This window comes from Saccoglossus kowalevskii, chromosome 14 (genome assembly GCF_978046115.1).
Source record: "Saccoglossus kowalevskii chromosome 14, keSacKowa6.1, whole genome shotgun sequence".
Classification (NCBI taxonomy): Eukaryota; Metazoa; Hemichordata; class Enteropneusta; family Harrimaniidae; genus Saccoglossus; species Saccoglossus kowalevskii.
Window position 1 is genome coordinate 6,796,915 of NC_140654.1, and position 13,670 is coordinate 6,810,584.

General features: G+C 36.7%; 3 protein-coding genes across 3 annotated transcripts; 1 reads left to right on the forward strand and 2 right to left on the reverse strand.

Moving 5' to 3' along the window:
• Positions 1-778: 778 nt before the first annotated feature.
• LOC102808351 (ankyrin repeat and SOCS box protein 18-like) lies at positions 779-2,102 on the reverse strand. The gene has a single exon (XM_006820299.2). The coding sequence runs from the start codon at positions 2,100-2,102 to the stop codon at positions 819-821; it is 1,284 nt and encodes a 427-aa protein (XP_006820362.1). The 3' UTR covers positions 779-818.
• A 138-nt stretch (positions 2,103-2,240) lies between these two features.
• LOC102808230 (ankyrin repeat and SOCS box protein 16-like) lies at positions 2,241-3,497 on the reverse strand. Its single transcript, XM_006820298.1, has one exon. It carries the CDS (start codon positions 3,495-3,497, stop codon positions 2,241-2,243), a length of 1,257 nt encoding a protein of 418 aa, XP_006820361.1.
• A 3,842-nt stretch (positions 3,498-7,339) lies between these two features.
• LOC102808106 (heparan sulfate glucosamine 3-O-sulfotransferase 5-like) lies at positions 7,340-8,425 on the forward strand. The gene has a single exon (XM_006820297.1). The coding sequence runs from the start codon at positions 7,340-7,342 to the stop codon at positions 8,423-8,425; it is 1,086 nt and encodes a 361-aa protein (XP_006820360.1).
• Positions 8,426-13,670: the final 5,245 nt, after the last annotated feature.

The window sequence follows — 13,670 nt, forward strand, 5'->3', positions numbered from 1 at the left end:
CTACTGTAAAATACTTTATTTTCACTTGGAATTAATTCTCGCTATTTTCGCTGAAGGAAAATTCAGTGAAAATAAAATCCTGTGAATATACCTTTTTTCCTATATTTTACATTCAACTCGTCAGAAATCAGTGAAAATAATTTCCGTACAAAACACCCACAAAGTCTTTCCAGCTAAAATCAATTCCAGCTGAAATAAAGTATTTTACAGTATATAGTAAGACTATACCTACATTGGATTTTAATTGGATTGAAACTAATTGTTGCAGTTTGCAGTTAAAGTATGTTTGGGACTGACAATCCAAATGAGTTTATCAGTACAGATGTAAATGCATTAATTATTCTCAGAGTTTTAATTTCACCATTTTTGTTAAGTAATATTCGCTAAATTAAATCCATATGATCATGTCAAATAACAATAGAGTGGATCGTTTTCCAGGCAAATGTGTGAACTTGAAACCAAATGAATATGCTCAAAATAGTAAAAATGAATTGTTTTACAGTATTATTTTCTACCCCACTCTTTCATCACTACTCTAAAATCGGGAAAATAAATATACTAAATGACTTGTATATGAATTTCCTGTTTATAGATTGGACATTCAATAAAGGTGGTAACGTTTGTAAACTATATAAATAACTAAAGTCGTTTTATATTAAATAGATAAAGTTATTAAATATCAAATAATGTCTGTTTTCGAAGAAATGAACAATCACTGTAATATCTTACATTTACAGTGGTGTGATGAAAACGGTATTTAGAGGCTAGGCAGGGAATGTTAAACAGATGAGTTAGTCTCATCCAACTCTTTTACTGTTCTAATCAAGGTCCAAGCTCAAAGAGGGCTCTAATAGTAGATACAATTTCAAACGCTTTGGTAAATTTAGCTTGTTGATACTTTGGTGGCACTGATTTCGTAAATAAGATCTAATCTGACAGCGACACAGGTGACTCAGTGTACTTGGAATACCGCCCAGGGAAAAAATGATGTCATAAAATTTTCTGTATCTAGTAGGAGTTGCATCTGGGCATGTATAGTCACTGCCTCTCAAGTCTATGTATGTGACACTGTTTATCATTGTGCATAGAACCTCTGGAAGAAAGAAGATGGATGATTGGGTTGTTTCTATTGTCATGCGGTTTAACTTTGCACCATAGTTCAATAATTTCATGAAGCATCTTCCCACAAGTGTGGAATATTCCTGGTTGTAGACGCATGCACCTGGGCAGTACAAATTGAAATTGCATATGTTCTTCAGAGCAAGGTCAAGTGGTGTGTCACCATCTTGTGTCATAGTGTTGATATCTGTGACTTTATCTGTCAGATAATCAATGTGTTCAGCCACACCACCTGCACATGCACTGTGTAAAGCTGTCCTACCATAATTATTGGTAATATCTGGATTCCCACCATGCAAGTAGAGAATTTTCAGACGGTCACATTTTGCATCCTTACCAAAGTTCGCAGCGTAAGATAAAGCTGTCATTCCTCCAGGACCTTGTTTGTTGACATCTGCCCCAAGTTCCAGTAGTAACTCGATGTTCTCATTTTTATCATATACTACAGCAAAGTGCAACACTGTCATTCTGCGGTTATCAATTCCATTTATGTCAGCTCCATTTTGAATCAATGACACAAGGATGTTGGAACTCAACTCTGCATCCAAAGCACGATGCAGGAGAGGCCACCTGATAAGTGCCGGTACACTAGCATCTGCACCAGCTTGTAGCAGCATTGATAAGCATTTTTCATAATCGATCTTCCTTTGAGGGCTAGGTGGCTTAAACTCGAGTGCTAGGAAGGCAAAGCATAAGGCTTGGCTTTGACTGTTACCAGCTGTATTAACACATGCTCCTCGACACAGTAGCACCTGCATGACATGACAACTACCATACAAGGAGGTTAACTGCAAGAGGGTTACCTTTTCAAGGTTAAAATGACTCACAATGCGTTGCCACAGAAAAGAAGTTGTCTTGTTCACACAACGTTCTACTGAACTTTGGCTGATTGCCATGTTTGGACTGAAGGGACTATCTAGTAAGGACTTCATAGATGCTGAATCATCATAAACACAAGACAATGCTAATTGTGCATCAGCCATTTCAATTGTTCCAGCTTTCTGCAGACATATCACTTACTGTTTATAGTGAACCTGGTTTATATTTTATATCAGAAAAGTTTCATCAAGCACAATAAAAAATGTCTTGACAGATTATTTGTTTGTTTTTCATGTACTAATTCATTTCACGTCCAGAAGCAAATAGGATTTTAGCAGTTCTGGTAATGGCAAATTCCTGACAAAATGACAAGGTGTTCTAATACAACGACGAATGGTACATCGACAAAGATGACGTAATGTTCGTGGACCATTACCGAGCACAAACAACTGCTCAAATAGAATCTCATTATCTGATGTCACATGCGTCTGGTCAATGATTTCATAGAGATCAATGTAGTCAAGAGAGTTGATGATTAAACATAGAGTCTGTGTATATCTATGGATGTATTGATGCTGCAGCATTGGCTTTAGAGTAACTGGCTGAAAATCGTTCATAAATGCACCAAAGTTAAGAAGCTTTTGGAGACATTTGGCAACCTTCCGAGGACTTTTAGCATCATCTGACATAACCTTGCTGAGTGCTTTTATAAATAGATCTAGAGCAGTGTAACCATTGGAGTTTGTGTGGTTGATTTTGCAAGATTTCTCTATTAACATGCTTATTATTTCAATATGCCCATTCCTACAGGCACAATGCAATGCAGTTTCACTTGTATACGTCAGAATATCATAATTAGGAGCATGTTTATGTAGTTTATATACGACATCAACTAGACCATATTCTGCTGACAAAGTTAAAGCTGTTCTTCCTAGATTGTCTTGTTTGTTAACATCTGGTGTGTGCGCCAGCAATGTAGATATGTAATCTGACCCTATTTCTCTCTCTTGTATAAGAGCCTGGTGTAAAGGCGTGAAATGGCGAGCATTTACTTTATTAACTTCTGCACCATGCTTGATAAGCTCATCGAGGATACTGGCATCTAATTTTAAATCCACCACAAGATGAAGAAGCGAACCATAAAACCTTTCTTCTCCTAGTGATGGTTTAGCTCCAGCATCCAAAAGCAATTTTATGCTTTTCTCATAGCCTGTCCTCTTTTCGGGATTCTCTCTCGAACTTCTCACACAAAGATACAGAGGCTGGTATATATGCCTATCTGTCTTTGCCACCTCAAAATTCACAAGAGCTCTATGAGTGATCAACAATTGTAGACACCTCCAGCTTCCACAAACAGCTGAGAGCTGGAGTGGTGTAAGGTATTCGAAACTGCCAAAGTGGTCAATATATGATGCTCCAAGAATATCAGAATGTAAAAGAACATTTGAGACTGTCTTTCCATCATTCAAAAGGCGTTCTAGGTTTATCACATCGTCTTCACAACAGGCTTTAATTATCTCAGCTTGGATGGCAACAGGAAGTGGATCACGGCATCTCATGAGTGCATAATTCTCTTACCTGGTCCTTTTAACTATAAGTGAGATAAAACAAAAGTATCACATGTTGTTGTCGTTGTTTTGTGTTTTAGACGCATATACTCAAAGCGAAAAAAAAAGTTTGTGGGAGCATCCACCTGAAAATGAATCGGTGGGTAGTGAGTATGGAACCTGGTCTTTCACGTCCCAATTTAGCACCTCAATAGTTATCCAAACCTGGTTTCTACTGTGCAATGTCATATTATCTGATCTATTGCAAACTAATACAACTATCAATCTGACTGTGGCTACAATATTAGTTAAACACTCTACGTATTACCAAGGTAACCAATATATCTAACTAAAAACCTATACCTATCGAGTGCCTCTCTCCTGGTCATTATAGACTACTAATAAAGTATAAAAACATTGACGTATATGTAAAAGTTTCTAATTTAAAAACTCAAGTTGCGTGTGACAGGTGAAGACATTGTATTTTCTGATCACATCTAATATCTGCACTCAAAACTTCAAAAACAAAATGGTTGAAAATTAACAATTGTGTTATTTCGTATACGTAATATCTATACAATTCACATGAATAAAGAATTGCCTGACACCATACAGCGTAGTAAAATCAGTAAGAAAAAAATGTATGTTGTGGGGTAAGGTGCTTTGTGAAGTGTGAGCACATCCTGCTCTATCTTTTTCTGAGACAAAATCAAGCGGTTTGTATGAAAACTGACAAGTGATATTGGTGCCATCAGAGATCATCCATGTAACAGTGGTATTGTATATAAATTGTATTTGACCACAAGCTTATTGTACGAGGGTTGCCAAAACATCTTTTGATTGTTAAGGCTAGTTTTTATCTACACAGAATAGTAAAGTTAATCTTTTTTGTAATAGTCTGGTAGAAAGCTGGCACGGGGAGTCAAGCAGGAGACGCAAATTCTCCTTAATCCCAAGTTCAGCCGGATATATATATCATTGTAATATAATCACTAAATTTAGAATTGATGATGGAAAGTACATTTAATCAAAATATGAGATTAAAGATATACAAATAATGTGTGAATATTAATTAGCTGAAGGACAAGTGATATAAACAATTTTAACTCATAACCAAAATCAGTAACTTGAAGAATATATAAAATTTAGGTTAGATTTTAAATGGGTATGCGAAAGTGACGATCATATACATTGTAATAAGTATTAAGGTTTATTTTACACATATTATTGTCTATTCATATATAATTAACAGAATACTATGTTGTGAGTGCGTAGCAAATGTATTAGGACATGCGCAGACGTGAGTGGTTTGTAACACCGTGAGTAGCCATGTAAACAGCCTGAGAAGCATGAACATTTGACGTTTCTGAAAACGACGATGGAGATAAATCATAATATGGCAACATGGTTCTGTGTTTACATTCAAATTAATAATATCAAAATCTAGTTCACATTCAATTATAAATCCAGACATACCTAAATATACTTACAAAGACGACAGAGCTCTCAGCCATGCACAGCTGTTCCAAAAGAATTTGACGTATTTGCGACCGACTCTGATGACCTCTGTAAACAGATATATATCAGGGCTATTCATATTACAATGGCTTTTGACATAAAATAGTTCGAACGTGATTTTAAAAATAGTTCACGACAGCGACGTATCGTATATAGTCTGGCGAGATGTACAATGTGTTCATGGTAACCAATGTTAAAATAGCCTTCACACTGCCACAAGTCCGGTATAAGCTAACTCTACATCGCTACTCGCGGCATAGTCACGTTAGTAGTGGCTAAGCGGCTAGAATCGAACGGAAATGATCTAGGGAAAACGGGGAGGCATAGATACACGTGACTGATTTGCACGAATTCTTGAGAAATAAGTCTCTGTAAGTGATAACATATGTTAACCAGCAGAACTAATCAATTAATTATGCCGCTTCAGTGTTACGTGATATATATGTTCGAGCACGTTATCAACCCACCATTTTGTCCGAGCACGTCATCAACCCACCATTTTGTCCGAGCACGTTATCAACACACCATTTTGTCAGAGCACGTCATCAACCCACCATTTTGTCTGAGCACGTCATCAACCCACCATTTTGTCCGAGCACGTCATCAACCCACCATTTTGTCCCCGAGCATGTCATCAACCCACCATTTCGTCCGAGCACGTCATCAACCCACCATTTTGTCCGAGCACGTCATCAACCCGCCATGTTGCTTATCCTACTATAGTAGTTATTTGCTTATATTGTTATAATTAATAAAATAGGTATCGAATAACAATTTGGTTTGTCGGTTTGACAAATTCTGTTAATGTGAATCGGCAATCGTGTATAATGTCGTGGGATCGACGTGTGGTGGTAGTGTTTTTTTTTCAATCGCCGTATTATGCATGAATAGTAATGTTTTGTTCGAAGTGGTCTGTTTTGATTATTAGAATAAATGTGATGTATCGCTCTAATACTAGTCGTGTGGCTGTCGAGATGTTTAAATCTAATTGAGAAATTAGATTTGAGAAATTAGCTTTTAAGAATTGTGTAGTACGATTATGCGCAGTAACTTGAAATAAAGATTTACATAATCAATATATTGCTTGTATATATTTCTGGGTGTGTCATTGGTGCACGTTAATTAATTAATTTGTTTGCGTTTACGTTTCACGAGAGAAACCTCGCAAGATTTATTATTACTGTGTTTTGCGAGATATTACACCGCCAACGCTTACAATGAGGGAGGCTCATACAGATAAGCGATTTATTCCAAAATAGTTTAACTTTGCTTGATTTTATTCATATTTTTAAGAAAAACATGCAATACTCAAACGCTGTTCTTGCGTCACATAATTAAGCCAGTCAGTACATTTTTCTAATGCTCATGTCAACGGAATGATTTAGTTTTATATATAACTGCACGCATGCACATTAGTGTTTTTTTATATTTTTTGTCGACGAATATATACAACTCATAGCCTAAGTCGCGTGAGTTGCGCCCTCTGCGGTGCTCCAAACCCAACACAGTACAGTTAGTGGGGTCTGCTGCCGGTCGGCCGCCGAGGGCCAACTCACACCTACATGTTAGGCTATAAAATACAGTGTGCAGGAAAAACAAAAACAAAATCAGTCACGGTTTACAATAAATTATGATCCAATTATCTGTATCAAACAACAATAATGAAAAAATGAAATGTTTTATTTTTTTATTAACTCGACGAACAGCCTGAGCGAGTCACGTTCTACCATGGAAGGCACTAACGTCCGTTAGTACCTTCCATGGTTATACTGACGTCACTCGCTAAACTCGAGCTGCCCTGGCTGATATGTTTCCTAATTTATTAGTTCTGCGCATGCTCAAACTGCCATAACTATTTGACTCTGATACTTGCTCATTTTCCTACGTCAGACATCATAATTTATAATTCAAATCAAACAACTTGAACATCTATCAAGATCAACACGTGTTAATTATGTGTATGTTTCACCTGCCTTGGGTACAATTGTAGCGAATTGAATCCTCCCAAAAGAAGCGAAATAGCCAAGATATCACCCTATAATAAGTGGAAAAATCAACAAATAATATTAAATTTAATTGACGTACATGTAAAAACTGACACGTTGAATAGCGACCAATGAATGCCGTGAACCAATACTCTGGTGTCAGCTGTTGCACTTTGATTCTTGTCAAATTAAATACATGTACTAATCCAACTTAATATGCAAAGCCTCTACACAGATGCTTCCATGTACATGCCAAACATTTTTAATTATTATTATTACTACATATTTGACAAATAAAGTTGGTCAATGGTGTAGTAACATCGACTGTGCGCGAGACAGACATCTGACAAGATGGCTGCCGCCGATATGATGAAAGCGTTCGTTTGTGCGTATGTCGTCTGCGTTCTGTTGGTTGAATCTACCAGCGCACTTGCATTCGATGAGCTGGAATTTTTAGAACACAAGTATGAAGAAATCAGTACCGACGCCGGTTATGATATCGATTCATACGTGAAAGCTAAATTCTCGAAGTCCTGTTATGAGGCTAAGCCGGGAGACTTGACCGAAAGATTTTTACGCGGGACAGCAGATCTACAGGAGCGGAAATGCGAGCAGAGACTTCCTCAGGCTATCATTATCGGTGTTCGCAAATGTTACTCTGGTCGTCTGCTTCAGTTTCTGCGCTTCCATCCCACCATTGAGATGCGTTCCGATCTAGTTCCACTGGATCTTTTCAGCGGGGCGTATGATCAGGACCTAGAGCTGTACCGGAAACAGATGCCTTTCACGACGGAAAGACAGATGACGATCGAAAAAACGCCAGAATATTTCATCGTTCCCCATGATGTGCCGAAAATCGTCCACGACAACATCGATAGCAACATGAAGATCATCGCAGTTGTATGTGACCCGGTGCGTCGTGCCATTGCTGACTACGTCAGAGTGAAATCGGGGAGTAACCCGTCTTATGAAGGTATGATTGGTAACACTTTCGAAGAAACGGTGATGGAAGCCGAACGGGAAGGACACGTCAACCATCTGAATGCCTTGATCGATAGCAGTCTCTATTTCAAGCATTTTTTGCGATGGTTGCACTATTTTCCACAAGAGAATATATACCTGTTAGACAGTAAACTTCTTACCGTTGACCCTACCCGAGAACTGAAACGATTAGAAGCATTCCTGGGACTTCCACCCTACTTTCAGAGCTCGCATTTCGCATTCGATGAGGAGTTGGGTCGTTACTGCATCGTATACCCCCAGCGCGTTTGCTTGCAAGGTGCGGCGAAAAAGACGCCAGAAAGACCAAAAGTAGCAGGCGACACCTTGAAGACTCTTTACGAATTCTTCGCGCCTTACGACAACTCATTGTCCAACACTTTTGGGCAAAAACTTTCTTGGAGTGACAAGTACGGGCCAGCACCACAGAAAAAATAGTGATCGTAGAAGAACTCATAATTCGGGATAGCATATGTTTAGGTGTATTTCAATTAAAAGAAATAGAAAACATACTATTATAAACTTATCGAAAGGGGCACAGACAAACAACATTTAGCCTCTGCAGATTATTTCATATTGTTGTTATTATAAATAAAATGTCGTCGCCGTTTGATATATTGTCATATATAATTCGTTGGCAGCCAAGCGTGCAACAGCTTTACTTAATCCGATGACGTCATCTAAACGGGTTGCAGGTTGGAAAATGACGAAATCATAATCGACTCCGACTAAATTTCATTCAACTTGTATCAGCGTTGCATGAACATCGTCTGAGGTGACTGCGAAAAGTTAAGACAAAGCAATAGTGATTTATATTTGCTCAGTTATATCTATTATACTCACAGATATATGTGTCAGTGATTTAAATAAGCGTTGAAGCATGCGCAGTAACTCCGTGTGACACCACCTGACTTCACTGAAATGTCCCGAATGATAAATCACAGTTTAAAATAATTATGGTAGATATGGGTATATCGAACACAAATGGTGCGACAAATGAAAAAATAGTTTTTAGAAGGCTATATCTGGAATGTATCTTATTAATTCATCTCTGAATTACACAGCTGTACAACAAATTCTACTTGATAGGACCTGGTTATTTATGTAGGATTTTTTTCAGCTACAAAAAAAACATTCATGAAAGTGAGAGAGAGTTCACAAAAAATAAAAATCAGCTATTCTGTATTTGCACTCTGTATTAATGTTGTCCTTTCGTCATTCCTTTTAATTTGAGTAAAATGTCATTTGCTGCTTTCCAGTGTCATGTAATATGTTTCTGTTTACGTCACCAAATCGACCATTTTAGTGGTCCATCCTAGATCGTTGCAAGTTGTAACATTCTCACTAATATAATATTCCAATTTATAATATCACATCGTGACTTGGCAGGTAAATACTTGGATTTTTAAAATATACATGTGTTTTTTTTTCAAGTGTGGATATGTAAGTTGGTATCTGTACCAGTGTACGTCGTTAACCAATTGTGAACGAGCCTGTCAGTTGATGACGTCATCATAGAGTATCGGAGTCACGAAAGCCCAGTAACTGGTGTGTTTACTCTGACAATGGTATTGTGATTCTTAAATATCATATCTTTAACACTGTTGTGGGTATCTGATTTGTTTCATTCTCTTGATATTTAACAAGTGACACCTCAGAATATATTGCAAAATAATTTTAAAATAATTGCCATATTCAAGTTAATTAAAAAGTGAAAATATATGTGTTTTCCTTGAAGTCCGTTGAGCAACTTGTACACATATTTCATCGTGAATGATGTGCCATAAAATTGGTGGAAACAGAGATAGACGTCAGAAGTTTAAAATTATCTGATCTGTGATGTGATGTTATGTTCAAGTTGTAGTAATTGGATTGAATTAGTAATCTATTTTACGACTAGGCCATCAGTTCATTTTGCACAGCGGGTTGCTTAATTGGATTAACCACGAGTCACATATTGTGGGATTTGTCCACTTGTTTTAAAATACTGTGGGATAATCATTAAATTGTAATTTTTACGTTTTACATGTTCCATCTCATTACATATTTAATGCAATGCAATATATTGTATTCATTGTTCTAACACATACACTGATATACCATGTGAATATAATAAAAACAGTGTCAGTAGACACTTGTTATTGAGCTTAAAATAATATACGTTTGTACCTATAACCTCAGCATGTACAACAGCAGTTGGTCATTTTGAATCGGATCTCGAAACAAAAATAACGTGCCCCTAATCCCTGAAAGCAACGTTTTATTATTATTACTCCTCAGCTCAGGGAACTGTAACAGGCATTCAAAAGACGTTATTTTCAATATTCGTATGCATGACATTATGTTTTGTCTTTGTGCTACGTTTGGAACAAATTGGTCAATGCGTGTACGAGAAATGGCTCTGGAAGGAACGTCAATTCATAGTCCTCGTTTTCAAACAGAAATTATATGACGAATTCACTTTAGAATCGAAAATATATGCATGATGCTCAAATAGCAGACTCTTGCTTGTTTTGTCCAAAATAATGTACGAGTACATTTGTATGAAATACAAATTCGTGTAAAGTTTCCCGCTCTAATACTGGCTCTTACACAGCATTTCCAGGTCATTCTGTCTAACCAAATTATCATATTTAATTATGCAAATGTTCTCATTCTGTCTAACCAAATTATTATATTTAATTATGCACATGTTCTCATTAAAATGAAATGTGCTCAAATATTACTTATCATATTCTAAATCCACCCAATTATTCTGATTTTTTGGAAAACTACAAGTATACAACACATACATATTATACAACTTTTAAGTTAGTTTTCAAACATCATAATATAACCTGAATACTTACAGGTGAGTATTAACGAGAGGTGTTTTGATTCAACCTGCAGACAGAAGCATCGCGAGTTTATAATCGCAGTGATCAAAGTGAGCAAAAGCTTAGTGGACCTACAAGCGAAGAATGAACGCTGTTCTTCCGGGATGTTAGATTGTAAAGAGCAGATGAAATTCATCTGCATCATCCACATAAACCAGACGATGTGGATCGGTACTGTCATTTTCAAGCAGGTTTTCGTCACAGTCAAAAATGCCAAAGAAATTTGAAAGATTGGCATTTTTGTCTTAATTTATAGGAATCTGAAAAACAACTTGTTATTTAGTTTAAGCCGCATTCAAGATGGCGGCCCGCATATAGTAAATATCGCATCACGTGTGTGCCAGCTGACTGTGGTTTTCGCCTAGAGGATGGCGACGTCCAGGGCTGTCCAAAGACATGGGTTGACTCTGTCGGTTCATCGCTACCATCAACCACAAGTTGCATTTATGGACTCGATCACAGGTATTGCGAAAAGGTTTATTTCCATCGGAGTTGAAGGCAATCACAATCCAGTATGTCCATGTTGTGCCTAAAATAATGTCAGAATCGAGGCTGTATGGATCCACATTGAGTGATGGTGATGAATCGGCAAAACAGCAGACTGTGGTTAAGCATCATAGATGTCAGTATGTCAACGTCATTGCATTGCATCTTATATTAAATGTAACCCGTTGTTACTCATACATTTATATCCCACAATGCAATGTGATGATGACGTCATTGTAACGGTGCGCAAACTCTGAATGAACATAAATATTGACCAAGGCTAGGTTACACATGGCCAGAGAAGTGTTGAAAATTACAGGCACATGTACGAACATGAACCACGGGATTTAACTGCCTTATGGTTTTATGCCTCCATGGTAGACCTTTCACAGCACCCATTCAGTGAACTTAATATGCTTAGAACAGTACTCATACCTGAAAAGTGGGAAAGTCCCCACTAAAAACTGACGAGTTTAGGAATAATCAAGGTTCCCATAAATGTACACACCGTATGATTTTTGGAAAGGTTATTGGATACCCGAATATTCTCAAGCGGTTGTGTTCGGAGAGGTAGTTAAGGGGCATTCAGCACGGGTTAAATGGAGAATCTAGGTTAATATCCAACGTTTTTGTATTATTCAAAAATGGTACTTAGTTGGCGATACATTCAATTGTCTGTCTGATCTCCATGGTAGATATGTTATTGTTCCTACAGAAACAGCTTGCCATATAGTCTTTGCTTAAAGTTTACTGGAAATAATAGTTCTATATACAAACAAACATCCTATATACCACTGTACCACATGAACATTATTCATCAATAATTTTTCAATAAAAATGGTTATGGTCGTTAAAGGGCGGTGGTCGTCGCGCTGCGCGTGTACGATATTTGTGTTGATAAACATTGAACTTCTACAATAAAGCAGAATTTAAATAATTTGATTACGTATTTTCCATCGACAATCCTACATTTATATAACTTGGGAATCCGTGCTTTGAATATTACACTAATGACCAGTTTTAATTACAAGATTATATAAGAAGAAGGATGGTTTTAATTGTACTAATATCAAGTGTTCACTACTTTACAGCAATATCCAACTCTCTTATACTTATGGGGTATATATTTCCCAGCTCATTTGAAGTGCCTGAGTCTGTAGCACATATCCATTTTTTTTTATCTAAAATGATAGACATTTAAGGATGTTTTGGCATGGCATAACTTGCTGATACACAGTATATTTAGAGTTTCTATCTTCTAATATAATTGAGGCGAAATTGAGGGGGGTAATAACGTTGTCTGCCTACGATGTATGATGTATACCACGTGACCAAATTGCAATTGTTTTAAACATAAAGCAGACAATTACATTGAGCAATAACTCTGTAAACGTCGACAGTTTAGATCTGCAAATGCAACTCTTCACATGTATTCGTCACATATAAATAAAATAAAAGATTCAATACAGCATATATATATATATATATATATATATATATATATATATATATATATATATATACACGACAATTAATCTTTCACAGTCGCTTGGAACTCAATTCCCACGCTTGCACAGGTGATATCCTTCTGCTTTAAAGAACAAAAACAAAATAATAAGGCCCAAACTAGGATGATCTTATTTTAATGAGATTGAGTGCTACATCTGTGGATTATTAAACAGATCAACATTGTACTGAGAACATTTGAAAGAATAACAATACAGACAACCATACCCAGCGTCATGCACTCAAGGGGTATTACCAGGGGACGGTATCGAGGATGAATGATTTGGATGCCATAACCGACCAGGATGTGTCGATTGGCCGGTGATGGAACCAATCATAGTACAGTTTTTGCAAAATTTGTCATTAAAGAAATGATCCAACAAAATATACAATTACTGTATTTTATTTATGGCGATGTAATCTCATATGTAATTAACTGATGGATGCTGTACACCTCTTTGGTGAAGTCATTGTATACTGTTGTATTTTAATAAAATGTTCAATAAACTATACCATGTTATATATTTTAAGAATATTTTATTTTCAGGAAAAATATAGTTAATGAGTGAAATTGTGAATTTGGGTGCATATTGTTTATTTTTACGTGATTCCTACAGAGTTACAATAAAAGTCTTCAAAGCCCATAGTTCTATTATCCCATCAATCCCACGTATTTGCAGTTTCCACCAGACGTGTATGTTTACTGAAATTGTTCTCATGCGTAATCCCAGTACCGTGAAAACGGCATAGTGGCACCGATTCACTGATTTTTATTTGATATGCGAATATAGACATCATGCGGCCATAAATATAAA